Raw genomic sequence first — 20,947 nt, 5'->3', positions numbered from 1 at the left:
TTTAATAAAGTTCAGTCGAGTATATAAATTTTATATCCAATAAACTATTATTAATTAATCAATTTATAAGTGACATATAGAAACAATTTTTTAACACAACTTTCTTACACAAAATGGCATATAATATCAATCTAATATCGTGCGTTACAATTAGTTTTACGTGTCATATTCTTACATTGACAATGTAAGAATACAAAAGGTCAATTAGCGCGCGAACATATATAATTTAACTTCTACTTCTGTTGCATAGTTGTGAAACATAAAGTCATCGGGTTTGTTCGAACGCTTTGTGTCTTTGATAGAGACAGTATTGTCACGGGGAGTGTATTAACTGGAAATGCTATTATACGATGCTCCAATTTATTCGCTTCGCTATATTGCTTTTAACGTCAACGTTTATGCGCGTTTTTACGATGACACCTGGACTGGAATCGGTGCGAGAGAATCGCACGTACGTAGATCATATATATATACATGTTGAAGAATTTATGACGGATTTTGCAACAAATGTGACAATGCGGTCGGTCTACGAACAAAGACAAGACGTTGCAATATACGAGTCGAGCAAAAAAGATTCACGCGAGCATTTCTATGACAACGGCTATACCTGCGAAACGTCATCGTGCATGCTAATGCGCATGTCGAATTCGATCGATGGCCACGTTCATCGACTTCCAGAATAACGATGTTCTTGCAATATAATGTTTCTCTTGCAAAATAGCTACGTATGTAATACACGCAAAGATTACATCGTGTAATTATACAAATAATGTGTCTTGCAAAGACAAAATAAACATACATCAAGTATTTGTGGAAAAATAGTTTATGAAAATAGTTTTCTAACACACAAAAAAACAAAATTAATATACTAGTAAAATAAAAAAAAGAGAAAAAAAGAAAAGATAAAACACAAAACGTATACGTGAAAAGATAACAAAATCAAGAGATAGTGGTTCACAGAAAAATAGAAACGAAATCAAAGTAAACGTATCTGAAATCTATTGCGAATCGATAACAAATGATAGAGAGATGTCGATCATATCAAACGTAATGGTCGCAGTAGGGAAAACTATATATAAGGGAGACAAAAGAGAGATACACTCAATAGGCCGATATATATACGGGAGAATGGAATCAAAGCGTGGGATGAGAAAGTCTAACCGCTCGCGGGATATTTCCGCAACCGCGGAGAGATTCCCTCAAAGACGCTTAACCGTTTGTTTGGCAATCGATAAACGGTGCCTTGTAATCGAGGGCGAATTGCAGCAAGGGAAAATTCCGGTCTCGGATATCGATACCAGGCATCGCGCGGCAAAATTCGTCCATAAAATGCCGCGACGAAAACGCCTGTCACCAAATTGCTGAAACGTGCACGTGAAACGGACGCGTGAGCAAACACGCGCGAACACACGATCCCTTCCGGTGTATTTAAAATTTATTCCATCAACGTACACGGCGCGCGGTGTTACTCTAAAAAATACCGGGAAAACGCGCGGTTTTCGTACGGCGGCGTTGCCGCCGGTGCGGTTCCTGTTTTGTGATATTTTTCGACGATAAATTGAATAAAGTGGCGTATGTTAATCTCGCTCACGTTAGGTACAGAGCGCAGTTATCATGATCGTAAATTTCGGCAAAACAAATGTGCGAAAATAAATAGTGTGAAAAACATTACCGCGTAATATCCTTTATTGCAAATTTATACAGTTGAGATTTGTTGCTGAGAGATGAATAAATATCAGAGCGAGAGAGATGCTTTTGAAGGTATAAATTCTCTTGAAAGAATGACATCAGGAAACTTGTGTGTTTCTTGATTATTGCTTCTTTTTACGAGAAAAATTTATGCGACGTTAAATTGACGCGGTTGATGCCGAGGATTAACAAGTATCGGAAACTCGCGGGAGGAAACGAGAATCGACGAGAACCAAGCCACTGGCTTCCGCAATGGCGTCTCCGATAGTTCAGTAGACCAGTCGGTGATTAATCACCCACTGCGTCGGTAATTACGGCTGATGCCGAGGTTACACCGAACAATAACGTCGCTTTGAATCCTGTAATTCGCGCTACGGGTCAGGCGCGGCTGTGCTGTTCGCTAATATAACGTCTAATCAGATATTTGCACAATTACGCCATTCAAAGTCTCTCTGTCGGCGCTTACAAGCTGCATGAACGGGACGTGCATTGACGCTGTCTCGAAAACCGCGTATAAAACCCGACACGGTCTGCTTTTAATCATCGCGCGCGAAACGCTGAACCATAAATTGTATTCAAATACGTGATATAAATTGAATCTATAATCTATTTTAATTTATGAGCCAAAATATTTTATTATACGTCACGTCTAGAAATTTAAAAGTTTTATTTCTCACACAATTTTTAAAGCAAAAATATTATAAATAATATTTCGAGTTTATTATTGAAATCTTGAAGCACTGATATCGATCAAAATAAATTCGTACTGCGATTATGTCCGATATTTACGATATTTACGTTGAGTATATAACGGCACAAGCGAGAAATGATTATTCTCGAGAAATATGATTTCTGAGACGTGATATAATCGCGCGTCAATTTTACTTAGGTAATCATTCGTATCTTTATATTTCCACCAAGAAAAATAACTTTTCAACGCGTTGTCGTTTTACAATTTAAGAGAAAATGTTTCGTTATAAATCTCTTTACGCGTTCTTTGTCATATATGTTAAAATCTCATTTAGACAGAACTTTCTCTGAAGTGTGTCTGAATCAGAAATAATTCGAGTTGACCAATACGAATTTCGCGACGCGATCCGCGCGATCCGTAAAAAATTCTAAAAATACAAGCGTTCGCGCGGAACAACGTAATATCGTAACGCGATATAAGGTACCGTAAATAGCGCGTTTTTCTCGCGGTTTTGAATTAAAATGCGCGCGATACTCGCCGCGGATTAAGAGCGCGCGATGAAGTACGAGTAAGTACGCGCCGGCAGCGCGTATATGAACACGAACGCGGATTGTTAACGACCACTCGGATACAGACACACCCGTTTTCAAATAAGTCCCGTTGAATTCCGAGGGAAACTCGCACATGTAAAAGCGTGGAACAATATTCTGTGAAATATTACGTCGGGGGATACGTATTTAATATCACACGACTATTGAGCAAAAAGAGGAGAACAGTTGAAGATTGAATGATTGTAACAAACTGCATATAGAATCCGAATTGAATGAATATATGCAGTTTAGTTCTCGAAGAAATTTTGCCGCGATAAGCGCTACTAAACGACTGATAGCAGATATTATCACTGGGGAAAAAATATGCATCTAAGCGATCCGCAAATTAACTCCCGAGACTGTAAACATCTTCCGTGCTTGTCCTCGCGAGAGGACTCACCCTTAATTAAACCGCGCGTGTACCCACTTTGTCGGAGATTTTCCGACGACGAACGATGTACCGCGAATTAATGAAAAAAGTTGAAGCAGCAGCCTCGTGCGCGCGCGTGCCATAACACCAGGTTACGCTTTCTCTCGAGCGTGATACTTAGGTACAAACTCTCATTTCGCTTCGTCGCTAAATGAAATTATACTGTAACGGTTTTACACCGCTAATCCTGAAACACACACCGTATATATTTTCCCTCATACGGTCACTGCAATTTCCAATCTCCGAGAAAATTCCGAGTTTGCAGACAGCAATTCGCGATTCTTCGAGTTTGTAAACCTGTCTTTCTTTTCTTAGAGTTTCCTCTGAAATTTTCCCTTTTTTTGTCGCATGTCGTGACAAAAATAAATTTTGTTCTTCGTGTTTTCTTCACGGAAAAGAATTAATCGTTTCAATAATCTTAATCTTCTGAACGTTTGAGCTACAAGAATAGACCAGCAGCAAAAAATTTTTAAAATTCTCTTCAAAAGTCGTTAAAAAAAATTATATCAACGTTTTGTTTTTATTCAATAACGAACAGGACATATTAGTAGACACTTGAGAGAAGATGCCCAAAGAGTTTACAAAACGTTTTTTCAATGATTCGCAACGTTCTGCGAATTCGCGAAATCGCAATTTTCGGAAATGTCGGAAGATACTGGGGCACTTCGCCGTCGTTGTAGAGCTACAGGCCTCGCTCCGTGTGTAATATCGGTCGAGCGAATCTCGGTCGGTGAAAGGCGCGGCGATACGTCGTTGGCGCGCCGCAAGGATGGCAAGGCTGACGTTTTAATTCAAAGCCGCGTGTAACTCGCGACTCGCACCTCACACCGCTTATACGGCCGGTTACAAGGCTGGAATCATTTCGGAGCGCATGAATAAGTGATTGGCCCGTTGCGCCGGCTTCCCTCGTTTCTGAGCGTCGAGACAGACACGGCGTCGCCAGCATGACCTCACTCCTTGTCCCTCGACCCTCTCTCTACCCTCGCCGTCCTCGAACTCCCCCTGCTCTCACTTCCTTCTCGCACCCTCGCCGCTCGCATGTACATATACAGGGTGCTCGAGACTATTTCTTACAAGAGTTGTTATACGGTTTTGTTCTAAAATACAATTTCTTTGTTTCAATGTATTTACATCGAGATATAATCAGTATTTAAAGTAAACAAAAGAAAATTATTTACCATATGAGACTGGGCTTTGAAAGATGTGGTTTTTATTCAATTTAAATTGGATTTTATTTTGAAATTTTACATACTGTAATTTATTTGGAAAATAATAGGGTAACGACCTTGAAAAAATGTGTAGGAAAGCGAAGAAAAAATTGTTCAAAATCAACGAACTGTGCGCACAGATTGTCGTGTGTACGTCGTTGTTTCGAACACCTTGTATACGCCTTGTCTTTCTTCCTGGTCTTTCTTTCTTCTTCCTTCTTCCGTCTCTTTTTGTCTGCAGATCCAATCTCTTTCTTTCTGTCTTTTTCTCGCTCTTTTTCCCCGCAACTCTTTCATCTCTTCTCGTGACCCTTCCGTCTCTCTTGACAGAACGCAAGAAACTCACTCTCACTCTCTCTCTCTCTCTCTCTCTCTCTCTCTCACTCCATCGCACTCCCTTCCGCGGTTTTACCCTTTCCCTGCCTAATCTCATCCCTACTGCAACTTTCTCTCTCGCTTCTCTTTAACTCCTCTCTTTTCATCTAGTCGTACTCTATCACACGTGGTTCTATACACTTCCTTTTTCACTCTTCTCTTTTCTGTTTCTCAATTCACCTCTCTATCTTTTTCCTACCTATTACTTCTGTCTCTATTCATTCCCGCTATTATAACTTGTCCTTTATTCTCCGTCTCTCTCTCGATTCCGCTCTTTCTACATTTTCTCTTCTTCTTTCACATTTTTCTTTCCTTCTTTTGCGCAAGTCCGTCCTTCTTTTTCGCGCACTCTTCTCACTCTTTCTCTCTTTTACTTACTTCCCTTCCTCTCTCACTTCTCTTCGTAATCCTATCTTTCTCACATGAACGTTCCCTTTTTCTCCGTTTCCGTCTGTTTCATTATTTACCTCTTCCATCTTCTCTCTTCAGTGCGACCTTCTTCTTCTCTCTGTTTGCCTGTCTTTGTCGCTCGTCTTCGACTATATCCGTGGCTTCAGGCCACGGAGGTATGAGCTCTATAGCATCCCGTGTGCCCGCGCGTCTTCCCCTTAGAATTTCTTCTTACATTGGCGAAACGTTCACCGCGAACTTTTCTCTCTTGACCCGAAACGGCGGGAGAACTTTCTTTCAGTTGGTCGGCCGCGTCGTTTAATAATGAACAGCGCTATTACTACGAACGCATACATCGCAAACACGAGTGTGTAAATTCAATGAAATGACATGAATTTTTTCTTAGACGCGGAAAGTCGGTGATACTTGTAGTCTAGTCGGCTTGTGAACATGTACTGTTTACATGATGATATGAAATTTAAATAACGTACACACAAAGTACAAGGATTGTTCGTGTAAATATTGCAAATTAATACACATATTGAACGCCAATAAGTATCCAATGTGTTTTTATTTGACTTTGATTCAAAATTTATTGCTGTTGTTATCGCGTTCTCTGATGGAACCCGTCGGCTTCCCGTTTTTTTCGCTTCTTTCTTTCGTAAATTATCGCAAAAGGACAAAGATTGATGAACCTTTGATCAAACGTCTACGTGTACACTTTATCTCTGCGTTGAATCGATCGCATACATCAACATTTCACATGTCCGTTAAATTGATGTGCTAAGCGTAAAAGTAATATTCATCAATATCATAGAAAAATATCGGCGAAAATCAATACGCGGTGTAAAAAAGCAATCGGAAGGTGATCATTTACACGCGGTCGGAGACAAGAGAAATATCATTATTCCGATGATGATATCGATGCTTTTAATCTTTCGTCGCAATTAGATTGATCATTAAAATCGCGATAACTCGACCGTTAGTTTAACTCGGCACCAAAAAAACTCTGCGCAGGCTGCGATATTTGTTCAAGCGTGAGAGTAGGAGTAGGTCACACGCTGCCACGTCGCGAAAAATCGCGAGTCCGGAAAATCGTTCGAGACTTGGTGTTGAGATATCGCATATAATCGCCTTACGTGTTCTTCCTATTTTCTGTGGAAAGCTATTTTGTTCTCCCGCTCTGCAATATGTCAGAGTATGACATTCCCCCTTCGGTCGCACCAGTTTGCGGATAATAAACTAAGAGCGAGCGTGTACTCCCCTGTGTTACGTTCTGAACTATAACCCCATAGACGTGATTTACGTCGCCATTACCGACGAGTATCACTCGTCCGGTATAGTTGCGACAAATTAAATCAGTCGCGCGATCAATTCGCAGCTTATTCAGAAGGTACACACAATATGTGAGTGCTGTGCGAGCGTTTGTTTTTTTTTACTGAATATTTTAAAAAATAAATGAGAAACTATTGCAAATTAGAAAAATCTATTGTAATCCTGTCACATATTCCAAAAAAATACGACGAAGAGAAATTGTTTGCTAAATTTTAAAAATTACAAAATCGGTTTCAAATATAGACAGTGATACGAGAAATCGATACTTTGAGACTTCTTTTAAAATCTCTGTCGATCACGAACTCTTGTAAGATCTTTGATGGCAAATTTTGATATATTCCTCAGCGTTTCGCGATGTCTTTTGTAGCAGAGCCTCGACCGCTTTACGGTCGGAGTGAAAACGAGCGAACGATCTGCATTTTGCAAAGTTGAGAAAACGTTCATGCGACCGTCGACTACTTGGCCACAATTTTCTGCGTTTCGCGAAAATCGCGTGGAAGAAATGTCTCTCAAAAGGTAAACGGATCTGTTTCCACGGCGGTTCTCGCGCGATATAGCGTCTCGTCATAGCGTACAGCAAAGAATAACGCGGTGCTTGGATGTATCAATAATGAAAGCGTGCGAGGTCAAACCAATTGTAACGTTGCGCCATGTGGACGATCCTCACATTCATTTTACCGTATAATGCAGCTAGTCCATAGACCGGCTGTTGATCGCTACTCTTACTTTCCACGCTGTCATTGCGGGATATATTAATGGAACCCGGCTGCTTCCGGCATTTGCGTCGCCGGGGACTCGAATCACTTGTACGTACACATAAGACCGTTCCGGTCTCGCGTCGAGCATTTTCTTCGATCGCAGTTATATCGACGGAACAATTATTGCGACCACTAGAATTTTCCAACGACGAATTGTAAGAAATTGTAAAAGAAATAATAGTGATGTGACTACTGCTTTATACAAAATGTGCACATACATATTATTTTCCCACGGAAAAGGAAAAACTTACACTATAGACGAAGTAAACAATAATATATAAAACGATAGATGCGCAATAAAACGAATAACCTCGCGCGGGGAAAACATCGTGCGTGAGTTATTTGTAAATATCTAATGATTGAGTTATATAAATTTACGTATAAACAGAGAAAGCGAGTTTTGCGTGCGAAAAAAGAAAAGAAAAGGAACAGATCATTGAACGATACTAGTCGCTATATTGTACAAGGAACAAACTCATAATAAAAGGTGCAAAAACAGATACGTACAGACAATCGGAAATTGAATTCATTAGCAAGGGAACGTCTTTGTATGCAGAGCTGAGTGAAGGAAACTCAAGAGAAGATATTTGCGGCGATTGTTAGTGAAAAGCCATTAAACTAGATTGTATCCGGACGTGATATGCTCATTCCGACGACTGTCAAAATTATCCTGAATACGAGTAGCACACATAGATGCCTCAACATACACAATTTAAATGCAAAATGAAAAGTGTTCTCAAAACACTCACGAAAACAATATCTTCATTTCATCTTCTTTTTTTCAGAATTTTTAGTTCACAACTCCAATCAATCCCAAATCGTTTTTTTAGACTTCTAAAAGTAAATCGTAAGTTTGACGCATTTTATTTGATTGTAAAACATTTAAAAAATTTGTAAACATTCTGATAAACATTCTTCAAAGTGTCTAATATATTATGTATTTAACGAAAAACTAGTTTTACATAAATTTATTTTTAATGATTTTTGAAGAGAGTTTGAAAAGATGCCAAAGGTTGAAAAAAGACCCAAAGGTTCAGAATTGGGGTTAAAAGTCATTACATAAAAAATTATATCAAAAAATAAATTGTTGCAAATTGACAGAGAGAGAAAGAGAGAGAGAGAGACAGTCGCAACACTTTATTTGTCACAGTTAGTTAGCCTTGTAAGCTCTCTGTAATAGTGGCCGTGTTAGCTTTAGCTCTCTGTAATGGTGGCCTTAATTATGCCCACTCGCACATACGTGCAACATATATACGAGCTTTATCTGTTATATCAAGACTCATTTAAAATGTTTTTTGTCGAGAGTATAGAGAAAAAAATAGAGAAAAAAATTATAGAGAAAAAAACGTTAAAACAGTATAATTAAATTAAATGTTAAAAACAGACAAATTTACAAGAAAAATACAAATTCACGTGTGTGACAAAACACATTTAATTACAATTATACAATCGGATAATAATTATAATAATTTTGAGTCAGTTATATAAACACGAATTAATACACACAAGTTCGTAACAGTTTGCACGAACGATGCGATTTACGTTAAATTGTCCGTCGAGACGTTCAACATGCAAGACAAAATAACACCGACGTCCTCTGAGCGACAACATGAAATAAACTGTCACGGTATCTGGCCTCGCGTATTACTTGTTTACCTCGTTAAACGAATTTTGCGAAGGGGGTTCGCTTCCGACAAACGAGGGTCTTACAACAAAATGACATTTTGTTTGTACGCGCGCCGAGTGTGATTATTGTTGCGGCTGAACCGAAACTGTGATTTAGCGCAACAGCGAGTTGGCACGTAAGTACCGCGACGAAAGATTCCGCACGTGCGTGTCCGAGATTCGGGATTAATTCCGCTCTTTTGTTACGGACGACACTTTGAGTGGTCTACACGCGTGACACTCGAACGCGCGAGAGAAAACGTGGACACGCGAGAGACATACGGCTTTCTTGGCTCCGAGGAAAGAACAAACGGGGAGAGATTTTTCTTCCTCGCGTGCGCAATATCAACGACGAAAATCCGAACGAACGTTACATCATCCGAACGAACGTAAAAATACGTAAATGAGCGACGCTCATCTTACGCGCGCGATCCTCTATTATTAATTATTATCGCACTTACCACTTACTTACACCGCTACGAGTTTCTCCCCGAGAAGGATAATAACCGTGGTCGAGTGTAAAGGATAATAATTAATAACGTTGCTTCATTATACCCTTTTCACAATGCTATGTTAGCACACACAATTTAATAACGGTATTATGTACTTACAATTTGTGAAACAACGACGGTGGAGTTTTCCCGTGATATTCGTCGTCCTGCGCGAAGTAATCGATTTTCCGCGATATTTTTGGCTCGTCGAATAAGCTTCGATGTTTAAATGTGTCAGTCGCACAAAAGGAGTGAATTTTTAATGTATGTAATAGATCGCGCACGTGTGTACACACACAAATATATGAAGTTTAAACACACACGTAATATATTTACAATGATATGGATATTTTTTCAAATAAAAATAAAACATTTGTGAAATTATTTGTGTGCGCGACGCGCAAGTTTTGACGTTAATCTCTTTTTGGCAAATAAAACTCAAATTAAATTTCTACAAAGATAAAACTTTCGAAAGAGAGAGAGAGAGCGAAATCAATTTTACTCGAAATTGATGGAAAATTTAATTTTCGACACAGTTAAGCAACTTGACGGGTAAAGTTCTCTATATAATCTATTACCGGGGAGCATCTGGTGATTCTGCGACATTTCGCGTCGCAACATGATTACAATATATTAGCCGCAACGTTACTTAGCGGAGTTGCAACGGTACCGCGGCTATGCAATTCTGTATATATTATACAAGAGAAAGAGAGAGAGAAAGACTATTAATCTACATCTAAAAATGCAAGTTTAAAGATGTAGTCTTCTGGGCCAATCTATTATTAATTATACCTCTTACGCGCGCGCGCGGAATATATGCCAAAATTCTGACATAAATGATAAAACTACACGAAGAAAAATGGTGACACGTTTCTCTGGCATTTCTTGATTAGATGCGTTGTTTTTTTTTGTTATCCTAAAAGAAACATTTATTATATTCTATCATGTTTTTGTTAGAAAACGTTACAAGAATTATATTAAAAAATTAATTAGGTGGAACTTGGATCTTTTAAGATCTGTCTTTGTTTTAACAAACAAGCAAAAGCGCACATATTTTTTAAATTCTGAAATAGATAAATTGAAGAAAAAAACAATATCACAAAACTTATAAAGGGGGCATTTCGTGTGCGACGCGGTCACCGTAAAATCTGATACGCCTTTTGTAAGAAGATAATGCGAATTATGTTTGTCATATGTAATCGGCGAAGGTGTGTGTGCGTGCGTGGCATTTACGATGGCTGTATACACGCTGAAAACAAGCTCCGTGCCCATCGAACCTCAGCTCCGGTGTATTTTATTTCGTCCCGCGTTAACGGAAGCACGCTCCCTGCCTCCTCGAAGCACGTCGGCTTGATCCGACGCTCGAAAAATTCCACTCGACGTAATTACAAAGAGATTAAGATCGAAAAGTGCGAATCTGCCAGCTGACGGGCCATGTGAATATTCACGAACGTTTACAATCGCGATCACAATGCGAGAATGATTTTAACTGAGCGCGCTTGACGATGACTAGTCCTATTGTGAATGTCTACTTCAAGTTTTTGTGTAATTAAACGGAATGCTATCTCGATCATTCGATTTTCTTTCGAATTATAGATTTCTATTTTCAAAGTCTCTTCTGGCAGTTTTATGTATACCACCGCGCGCACAATTTTCTCAGCCATCCGGAATGTAAATTCGTTGGGAGTGCGATAGAAAAGATTTAGAGCGGAGAAAATTGTCCAAAGTGTCGTAAAGGGACAACTGGAGATAAAATTCGAGAGGTTTAGAGTCAACTTTTTTGCGGGTTTAAATGCGTTTCCATGGCATTTTAAATACACACCATGCTCGTTTTTGTGGAAAAGTGCAGAAAAACATTGCTGACAACTTTCTCTCGTTTCCAAAAAGTAAAATCCATCATTATATTATTGTTACATTAATAGAAATTGTAATGTGTAAATAAAATATCAAATCACAAATTTTGTTATGTACAATAATTATATATATATATATGTATGTAATGCATTCGATTTTATAAAATTATTTGAAATCGCTTTAAATCTCTCTTTGCTTATTGTTAGTCTCTGAACGTTTTTAAATGAAATATTCGCAAGAAGAGGTACTAGGGGCAATCCAGGTTGATTAAACCTCTCACTGTGGAAAATCGGTATCGCGCTATTTTGACCGCAATTGCGGCGAGTGGTCTTTTTGCCTCTGCCGTTCGTCGGCTTTTACTGAAAAGCAAATTAGTCGACCCTCTTGTCGACGAAAACTTTGCTGCGGTCATCGAGCTAACCGTGAAAAATTAAAGAGACACGCCGCCGCCGAGCCGTTCACTTATCGTCGGATGCGAGAGAGCGCGTCGCGGAAAAAACGCGACTCTTTCCGCTGTCACCGCGGACAATTTTGCCGACCGAAACGTGAAATCGCTCGGATGCGCTCCAAATGTTTTGCCTTCCCGCGCAAAGTCGCGACACGCACTCTTCGCGTCACGATTAACAGGCGATCCGACGTGACCTCGTTGCACCACGTTTTGTTTACGGATTATAATTTTAAACCAACAATTAGTGATTTGTTTGAATCTCCGAATGCAACATAAACTCTTGCCACTCTAATGTTAATAAATAATTGTAGGAAATTATTACTAAAGAGAAAGAGAACTACCAAGGTTTTTGTCGAGATATCGATTAATTTTTTTTTATATTATCTGCGCAGTAAAAACGTATCATGTAAATAAATGGTATAAATTATCTCAAATCGATTATCGATATTAAAAAAAAAAAAATACTTAGTGTTAATTTTATACGACACTTTTGCATTATCTACTTTGAGGTCATGCGCGTTGAATTTTTATAAACTTTCCGTCGCAGCAGCGTCACACGCTGCGTTTTCGATGTTAATAAAAAAGCGAAATAATTTACGTCGGAAAATCGCGCGCGCAGGCCTTCATTTTGTCACTATTTTCGTCTTTTATTACTGTTTCCCTGCGCGCTTTCGAGTGCGTTTACGTTCACATTCGAAACTCGCACCGGCTACATTAATATACACCCACACACGAGCTTTATACATACTTGATCGCGTTAATACGCGTTTCGAACGAAAGCTTCACTGGATGAAATAAATCTCGCGGCGGCTTTGGTTCCGACTCTCTCTCTCTCTCTCTCTCTCTGTAAATAGATACGCTTGTAGGCATCGCGCTCGTCTCCCCATTCGGAATTCGACGAGGCGTACATTTTATACAAATTGTTCCTCTCTCACGAAGCGAGCGGCTCTCGAATTACCTGTAAATTCTGATTCAAGATTAATCGAATCCGCGTTGCGTTTGACTGACATTGCCAACGTGTTATCCAGAGACAATGAGCTTGCATTCGGACGATGTGTGTTACACACGGTACCTGTAATATCTCACATATGTATAGTTACACACATCCAGAACGCATCATCTACGGGAGGTTTACGCTGTGGTCGGATCGATTTCTCCACGTCTGAGTTTCCAGCAGAGTTAAAACGTCGATACGCGCGGAAAGCACGCTGACATCGGTATATCTCGATCAAGCTGAAACAAATATATCACAGATCGTAATTTTTCTTATACTCAAGTCGACAGATAATGCCAGAATACGTGAATACTTACTTTGTAATGAGAGAAAGTTCCGAGTTTTCGACACAAATTAATGTTATAACAGTCTCGATTGTGTGTATGATCGCGTGTCTAGAACAATCTGCGAGGTTCTCTTCGGTAAAATTTATGACGGTACTAAAATAATGTCAGATACACATGGATGTACGACACATAAGACAGTGTAATTTATTGAGGCAAAGTATGATGTTCGATTTATATATATATTATCGCGTGTAAAATCTAAATATATATATATCTATCTCTCTGTCTACTTTCGATCTCATTAGTACGATCTAAATGTTTCGCTACTTTCGTAGCGAAAACTGATTTGTGCAAACGTTATTTGATTAATTACCGAGAAGACAAAGTAAAGCGACAGCTATATACGCGTCTGTCTCGAATCTACATCAATTCATGATCGTAGATATTTTTTCTCGCTTGCTCGCGTCGCTTTTCTGTCCTCGATGCTTCCTGCCGGAAATTAACGAGGGGACGGTAACGAATCGCTGCCTTCCTTCTGCCACGTGCGATCTTGAAATGGGCGACGATTAATCTTTTGCTTCTAAAAATATTTTTTACCGCAACAATTTGTAATTTATATAAAAATTAATTTGTAATTACACAAAAATTATAACTTTTATTTGGCTTATAGTTAATTATAATAATTCATTAACTAATAACGAGCGATTTTTATTCTAAATTGAAGCAACAGATTAGCGAAATAGTAAAATTTCTCATATCGTACTTTTCTTTGACGAGCAACAACGCTGTTGTTATTGCCGCCTTTTGTGAAAACGCGATACTTCCAAACTTTTGAGCGGTAGTGTATTTATCCGCGTACGCACGCGCGTTGATACACAAAATTGCTTCTAAATAACAGCGGCCGCTAAAAGGGGAACGCAAATATAGGACGAGGAGTGTCGCCAGCGGATGTGCAAGTGGCGACGCGACATAGTTTTGAAGATGAAACAATGAGAACTAGCGACACGGTCACTAGAGAGCTGGGAGCGGACTCGTTCGTCCGTGATCAATTTACTGTCGTTTCTCTGAACGCAATCGTCATCAGAGGTTGCGAATATATACGTTGCAGTGCGAAGAAACGACGAGAAGAAAAAGCACGTGAGGAAATCCGACTTGAAACTTCTGGACACAAATCTGATTAATGCAATCCGGACTGCTGTTTAATTAACGTAATAAACGAGTAATATTCGTAAACGAGGCAAGAGCAATTTTTGCCACACTTTTAAAGGGAAGAAATGCACAATAAACACGTTGTTCCAGTTTTCAGTTGAAAATATATAGCGACGACCGAGAGAAAGAAAGAGAAAGAGCGCATAGTACACTTAGTACTTTGAAATAATCGTATTACCGCCGTGCCAATAAGATTAAGATTAAACTTGCTCATAAATCAGAATAATAAAAGTTATGTAGAACTTTTGAAAACGTTAAATATTTCTCGAATTTTTAGTTCTCGAACTTTTAAAACAACGTGAATAATTTATGGTTTGTATTTTACTCTCTCGTGATATTTTCGACATTACCTTGATCTTACAAGGAAAGTGAAAAACAAGTTATTTCACGAGGTATCAAACAATTACATTTGTTCTCTTAATTACTCGACGAAATAGACAATATGATAATAAAATATCATCAAGATCTCGAAATTTCGTAAGCGCGTGAAATTTATAATTATTTTTGCGTTTGGTTTTTTATCGAATTTTGTCCTAAGTTGCGAAAGAGATGTTCTGATTCGATAAGAAAATTGAAAATCAGGTTTTCGCGCGAGATATCTCGAGCGATTACTTTCCTTTCACCGATTTCATTATATTCCACGCGATTTTTGTTGTATGTCAAGAACCGCGTTCCCAACCGCTCTCTTGTTCTTAACCGATCACGAACACGGGGTTTATTTCGACTTAAACGGATAATTGCTTGAAAAGAACAATTCGCATTTTCACTTCTCTCGATCTCTCGCGAGAGAACCGCCAAGGTTCTCTCTCGATACCTATATACCAGCGTACAAGCAAATTCCCGATAATTCCAAGTTTTGCGCAGTTTGAACCAGTTCAAAGAAAGCTCGAACTAGCTTTCTCAAAGCGCGGTAACTTTCTTCCTCCATTTCTCGGAAAGTCTGACACCTGAATGATGTAAGCGCAGCTGGAGTCATCAATACGAGCACGTTTTGAACTTTAGTTTCACCTTAGTATTATTTACCGAGACGCTTCGCACATTGTTTGAGTTATCGACAATTTGATCTAGTTCGATTTCATCCAACTATTTTGCGACTGCCGGCAACTCCGTTATTTCCGTCGGCGAGAGACATTTGATCGATAGTTTAGAATCAAAGCCGCGTTGTTGCAAATATTAATTACGCGCGCGCGGCGAACCCCGACGAGATTCTACTCCGTACTAATTCTACTTACATTTGCGCGTCATAGATACATCTATATCTTTTAGCCGCTGCGTTTTCTTAACTTTATTAATTGCCGCAACCTCATTGCGGCAATTCGATGCTTCGCTCTTGGAGAGATCATTACAAGTTAGGCGGCGAAGTGCGCGTCGTGCTCACTTACGTCAGAGATTCCCAACGTCTCTCGTTTCGCGAATCCCTTCCCATCGAAATCGAAATGTCGCATATTTCAAAGTACAAACAAGAAAAAGAGGACGAAGTGGAGTAAACACTTTTTTTGTATTAAAATTGATAAATATTATAATATGTTGTACTTACTGTGTAACGCAAATAATCTCTCCTTGGAACTCCCCATTTGGGAACCTCTGACGCACGTCGTCGTTGGCGGTGTGCATCTCGTGTGTGCATGCGCGAACGTACGTAGCCGCAGCAATTACTTAAAGCTTCGGTGTGTAAGACGTTCATGTAACTTGCTCGGCGAAACTTTACCGGTTACTCTCTTACAATTAGCCTCATCCATTAGTAGGCAGTCCGTTCCGCGGTTGTATGTCTTGCTTTAGCGCCCGCGAGTTTTTCCGTCGGTGTTGTGCACAAAGTTGTTTTGATGACAAGAAACGTGGTATTATACCGGTCATTACCGGTGCGAACGCTTGAGGAAACTCGGGCGTAATAAAGCGCAATAAACAAAGAAGGATTATCCACCTACGTATGTTCTTTCCCGCGTGTGATAATACAATAAAACTTCGAAGAGATAAATTGATTGAGACGCTTGAATTGTTGTGAAATGTGAAATTCATTAATCAACTCTGATACGCTTTTTCGCAATAGAAGCCGCGTGCTTGTAACGCGATACACAAAGGAATTACTAACTAACATTCTTACTGAATCGAGAACGCTTGATTAGCAATTATCGACGCGCCAACGCGGATTTTAACAACCGTTCGCTAGAGCGAGAGCGCCGCGTCGAATCCGACGTTAGTCTCTTTTCTTGCCGCATTGTTTCCGATGACAGGCAAGTCAATAGGGAACGCGTCGATTTGCATTCCCCGCTGAAAGCGAAACAATATCGCATTAATTCAGCAACACTGATATTAATGGCGGTTTGGTTGAGAAGGATGATCAATATCGTGAGGACGGGAGAAAAATGCGTCCTCCTCGGAAATCACTTTCGAAGAGATCTCGAGGAGGGGAAAGGGAAGAAGGAGATTATACGCCTGCGTTTAACCGAGACTCGCCTCCATAAATTACCGAATTAATCCCGAAATTAAAAAGGAAGACGAAACGAGGGAGAGACCGATTTCTCGCAGTCTCCGGGCATTGCGCATCGATTCTACAATTAGGTATCGGCTCGTCCGGACAGGACGAGGGCAAGAGTCAAATCGAGAAAGCCTCGACTTCCTTGTCTCAGAGAGTCATCTGGATGTACGTCTTCTCGTTCGTCTTCTCTCTGTTTATATCTATCTATCTCTCTCTTTTCCCCACTTTTCCCTCCAGAACCGCCAATTAGGTTAATTAACTCAATTATCGTTCTCTTTCACTCCTGTTTCAGGTGCGCACCTTGTTCGTGAGCGGCTTGCCGATGGACACCAAGCCGAGGGAGCTCTATCTGCTCTTCAGAGCGTACGAGGTGAGTTTCTCTCAGAATTTCCTCTCTCTCTCTCTCTCTCTCTCTCACTCTGTTCTCCCTATTTTATATATACCTAAATGTGTGTTTTGAGATCAAAGGATCCGAGTGAACTCAAGATTTGAGAAGCCAAATATTCCAATATTTAGCGACGCAAGGTTCGCGTTCACAAATGTAAACGAGATGTGATATCAAGGAAGCTAAAATTCTACGAGCGTTAATATTCTATCGCGGGATCGCATAATCGAAGAACGAGGCGGTTGGAAACGGAATTAAAACAAAATCTAAGATCTTTGAGGATCTCGAGAGATACGAAATGTATAAATCATATCTGTCGAGATGTGTAAGAGAATTCTCAAGTCTTTGAAATTTCATGTGTTTTGATATTTTAAGTACCAAACATTAGTTGTATTATATAAATTGTTATTTTGGTCACAATAATGTTTTCTTGAAAAATTACTTTAGATTCTGATGTATCTAACGTATTTACATGATAAAATATTAAAGCGTCGAGAGATATCTCTAAAAGAAGGGTGGCGCGTATAAAAATATTTTGATTGATCTCGATGTGTATACCTATTCGCATTTTTCTTCGAAAGAAAATGGCGCGGCTCGAGAATTTCCCCTTTCTCGCCGTTACGTCATCAATTTCCTTCATCCACCACGTCTGGTTGTTCATTCTCGCGTTTAATTCGTTGTTGAGGTGTTCAATAAGCTCATCTACATTCTACCGGTTCTCGCGTTACCACGAAACGCCACACGCGTTATGACTGAGGCGTTCGAACTGTATTCACAAGGGGAATTCCCCTTATGAATCATGCTCGTCTATGCCGACCGACCACCCGCTGCGAGAGAGAGGGAAGAAGAGATGCTTCCATAACGTCATATTTGCTCGGTTTGGAATCCTGTTGGTTTGTCTACAGGGTTAATTATGTTTGTGCTAATTACGAATTTGCATTTCAAGTTCTGAGACTGTGACAAACGTGAAAATTCGATAAGCTTCACGATGGTTATCGTATTTTCTGTAAATTGTTTACGTGTAATGATTTCTCGACTGTTTTTTAATTATCTTTAAACTCTTTGAAGACTAAAAAAAATAGAATAAAATAAAAATTAAATTTATATTTTTGAAAACTCATTACTTTATTAATTTAGACAGTAATATTTGCGTTCCGAATTTTGAAACCGTATGAAAGTATGGCGTTTATTATTAATGTTATTATTTATTATTCAATGTTGAAGTAAGAAAAGTAAGAAAACTAATAAATAATGTCAGTTATGTTTTCTGCTTCAATGTTCGGGACTTTTATTGACGCGCCGTCGATCACGAAGTGATCTAATCAACGACAAATCTGGCGAGATTGGTCGCGGTGACTGCGCTCGCGAAAGAGTTAAATGCGATCGGTACATACGCAAGCTCGAAGCGAAATTCAATCGCAATTTAAGCTGACAGTCGGTCGGAGAGAAAAGAAACCGCCGGTCATTTGTCGCCGCGAAAAGGTAGGACAGATGGAAAAACGGCAAAATTGTTCTCGCTCCATTTCGGAGATCTCGAAAGTTTAAATCCGGGAAGCTTCTCTCGAGCGTGTCGTTATTCGACGGCGAAAAAGACAGCGTACGGCGCGCATCTTTTTTTCGTATTTTTTTTTGCGCTCGGTGCGCTCCGTTTTTGTATATTCATGAAATCGTCGTGAGCAGCTCGCTCAAAGGGATTAGGATTAGTCGCGTGGGTGTGCTGGGAATTACATTTTGCTGGTGCCTTGCGCCGCAAGGCGATGTGTATACATAGAAACGTCCGAAAAGCGCGTCCTCCTCTTCTTTACGTAACAGCCCCGAGGCACTTTAAATAATGATTTTACGCGGCGAAACGTAATACTATAATTTTCCGATCGGTTTATCGACTAATAGAGGGGAAAAGATACCTATTGACTGCACAAAAGCTTTTTATTCGAGTCCTTTCTTCAAGGTTTTTTTATTTAAACTATCTAGTGAATTACTGTTATTGTTATTTCTGTTTGTAGTGTGTGCGCGTTCGCGTGATTATTATTAACGAATTTTATATTTAATTATTAATATCAATAATTGTAAAATATTCGCGCGCGCTCACACACACCAAATGATATATTAGATATCAGCAGTAAAAAAACTGAATTGAATTAATTCATGAAAATGATATTGCAACGTAATATGTGGATCAATTAGATACATTACGAATATTTATTTTTTCCGTGATTAATTTTGTTCGTACTTTGCAGTCGCCAAGTATTAAGTTTCCGCAAATTTTTTTTTTTTTATCGAAATTCAAGTCCGTATTATCTTTTCAAGAATTAAAAATCCCAAGTAAAATCTTACGTATTTGTTTACTTTGTTATAAAATATAAAACAAAATCGCATATTAAGTCTAAGAATTTTATCCTATTGTAAAAATATTCTTTTTAAAATTCAGATATTCGCGTCATAAAAGTATTGCTTGAAACGAGAAGAGATTCCGAAATCGGATCACGATGCAGTCTGCAAAACGCGGAAACGCGAACGTTTTCCACGCACAATGTGCATTCACGATACTAAGTGATATATATCGACGACGGTCGTCTCATATAGACGCTCGTATCAAAAGAGAACGTCACAACACGCAGTTTCTTGGCATCGATGCGTCCAACATAGCCGAGTTGATGTAAACCCAGAGAGACAATAAACCTTGAGTGAGGCGCGGGTGCGTGTTATTTTCGCCCGCAAATCTCGCGGAGTTCTCCGCGAGTTCTCCCGTCGCGCGAATTCGGATATTAATCGTCTTTGAAATATATCGCAACATTAAACGCGGCAGCGTGTAATAGTCGCGCGACTTGTTCCTCGCGTGAATTTACGGTCGAATTTTCATCGTTTCGAAAGACGAGCGATAGAGTATCAGTCGCTTCATCGTCATCGTGCTACACGAAACTTTCGGAGGAGAATTTCTGTGCGGTAACTATTTTGCACGGCGGCGCAGGCGCGTAACAACGAAAACTCGATTACGCTCTCCCGAGAGACCAGGTTTTTAATGACCGCGATATTTCATAGTTAAGGAAAGTTAATTAATAATGTGTGCGCGAGACCGGGCGAGCGCCAAGGAACGTTGGAAACGAACACCTAGGAAACGCGGTTGCAAATCGGCGCGCGAATCTAAGATAGTACATATTTAGATAGAGCAAATATATATGACAGTGCAATCTATAACTTCACCGCGCGCGTTGATTACGCATATTCTTAATGAGAAATATTGTGTGAGAAAACAAATTGTGACCGTTTTAGAGAAGAAATTACACAGAACTAATTGTTTGTAAGTTTGTTTTCCGAGTAAAATTACACAATTCTAGCGTTAAACATTTATAATTTTGTATGCAGAATTAAGTATTTAGTTGCTATTAGAAATTAAGTGATGTTTCACACAGTTGAGAAAGAGGTTGAATAATGACACGAGCTCGCGTATGCCAAGAACGTTGTATAGTAAATAACTAAGGAATTTTGCATATCGATCTACGCGATCTAGAGCTAACATTGTAAGATGAAATTAAAATTTAATTGTTTTTGTGCCGCGTGATTTATTTTTCATCGATGTGTCACACAATGCTCATGTAAATCGCGGAAAATTGCGCGAGAAACAGAATTTTTGCAATTTGCTCACGTGCTCAAACACGGACTTGAAAAAAACCG

General features: G+C 39.4%; 1 protein-coding gene across 4 annotated transcripts in view; it reads left to right on the top strand.

Annotated features, from left to right (window-relative positions):
• LOC109855017 (protein couch potato-like) overlaps positions 1–20,947 on the top strand; it is a 70,706-nt gene that overhangs the window by 18,132 nt on the left and 31,627 nt on the right. For all 4 annotated transcript variants that reach the window (XM_020428778.1, XM_020428787.1, XM_020428796.1 and 1 more), the window contains exon 2: positions 17,183–17,260. In XM_020428778.1, the coding sequence (XP_020284367.1) occupies positions 17,183–17,260 (78 nt within the window). The remainder of the gene's footprint in view (positions 1–17,182; positions 17,261–20,947) is intronic.

Source organism: Pseudomyrmex gracilis, unplaced genomic scaffold (assembly GCF_002006095.1).
Source record: "Pseudomyrmex gracilis isolate BER0280 unplaced genomic scaffold, ASM200609v1 scaffold_3, whole genome shotgun sequence".
Lineage (NCBI taxonomy): Eukaryota > Metazoa > Arthropoda > Insecta > Hymenoptera > Formicidae > Pseudomyrmex > Pseudomyrmex gracilis.
Note: the sequence above shows the minus strand (reverse complement) of the source record. Positions and strands in the feature narration are given on the sequence as shown.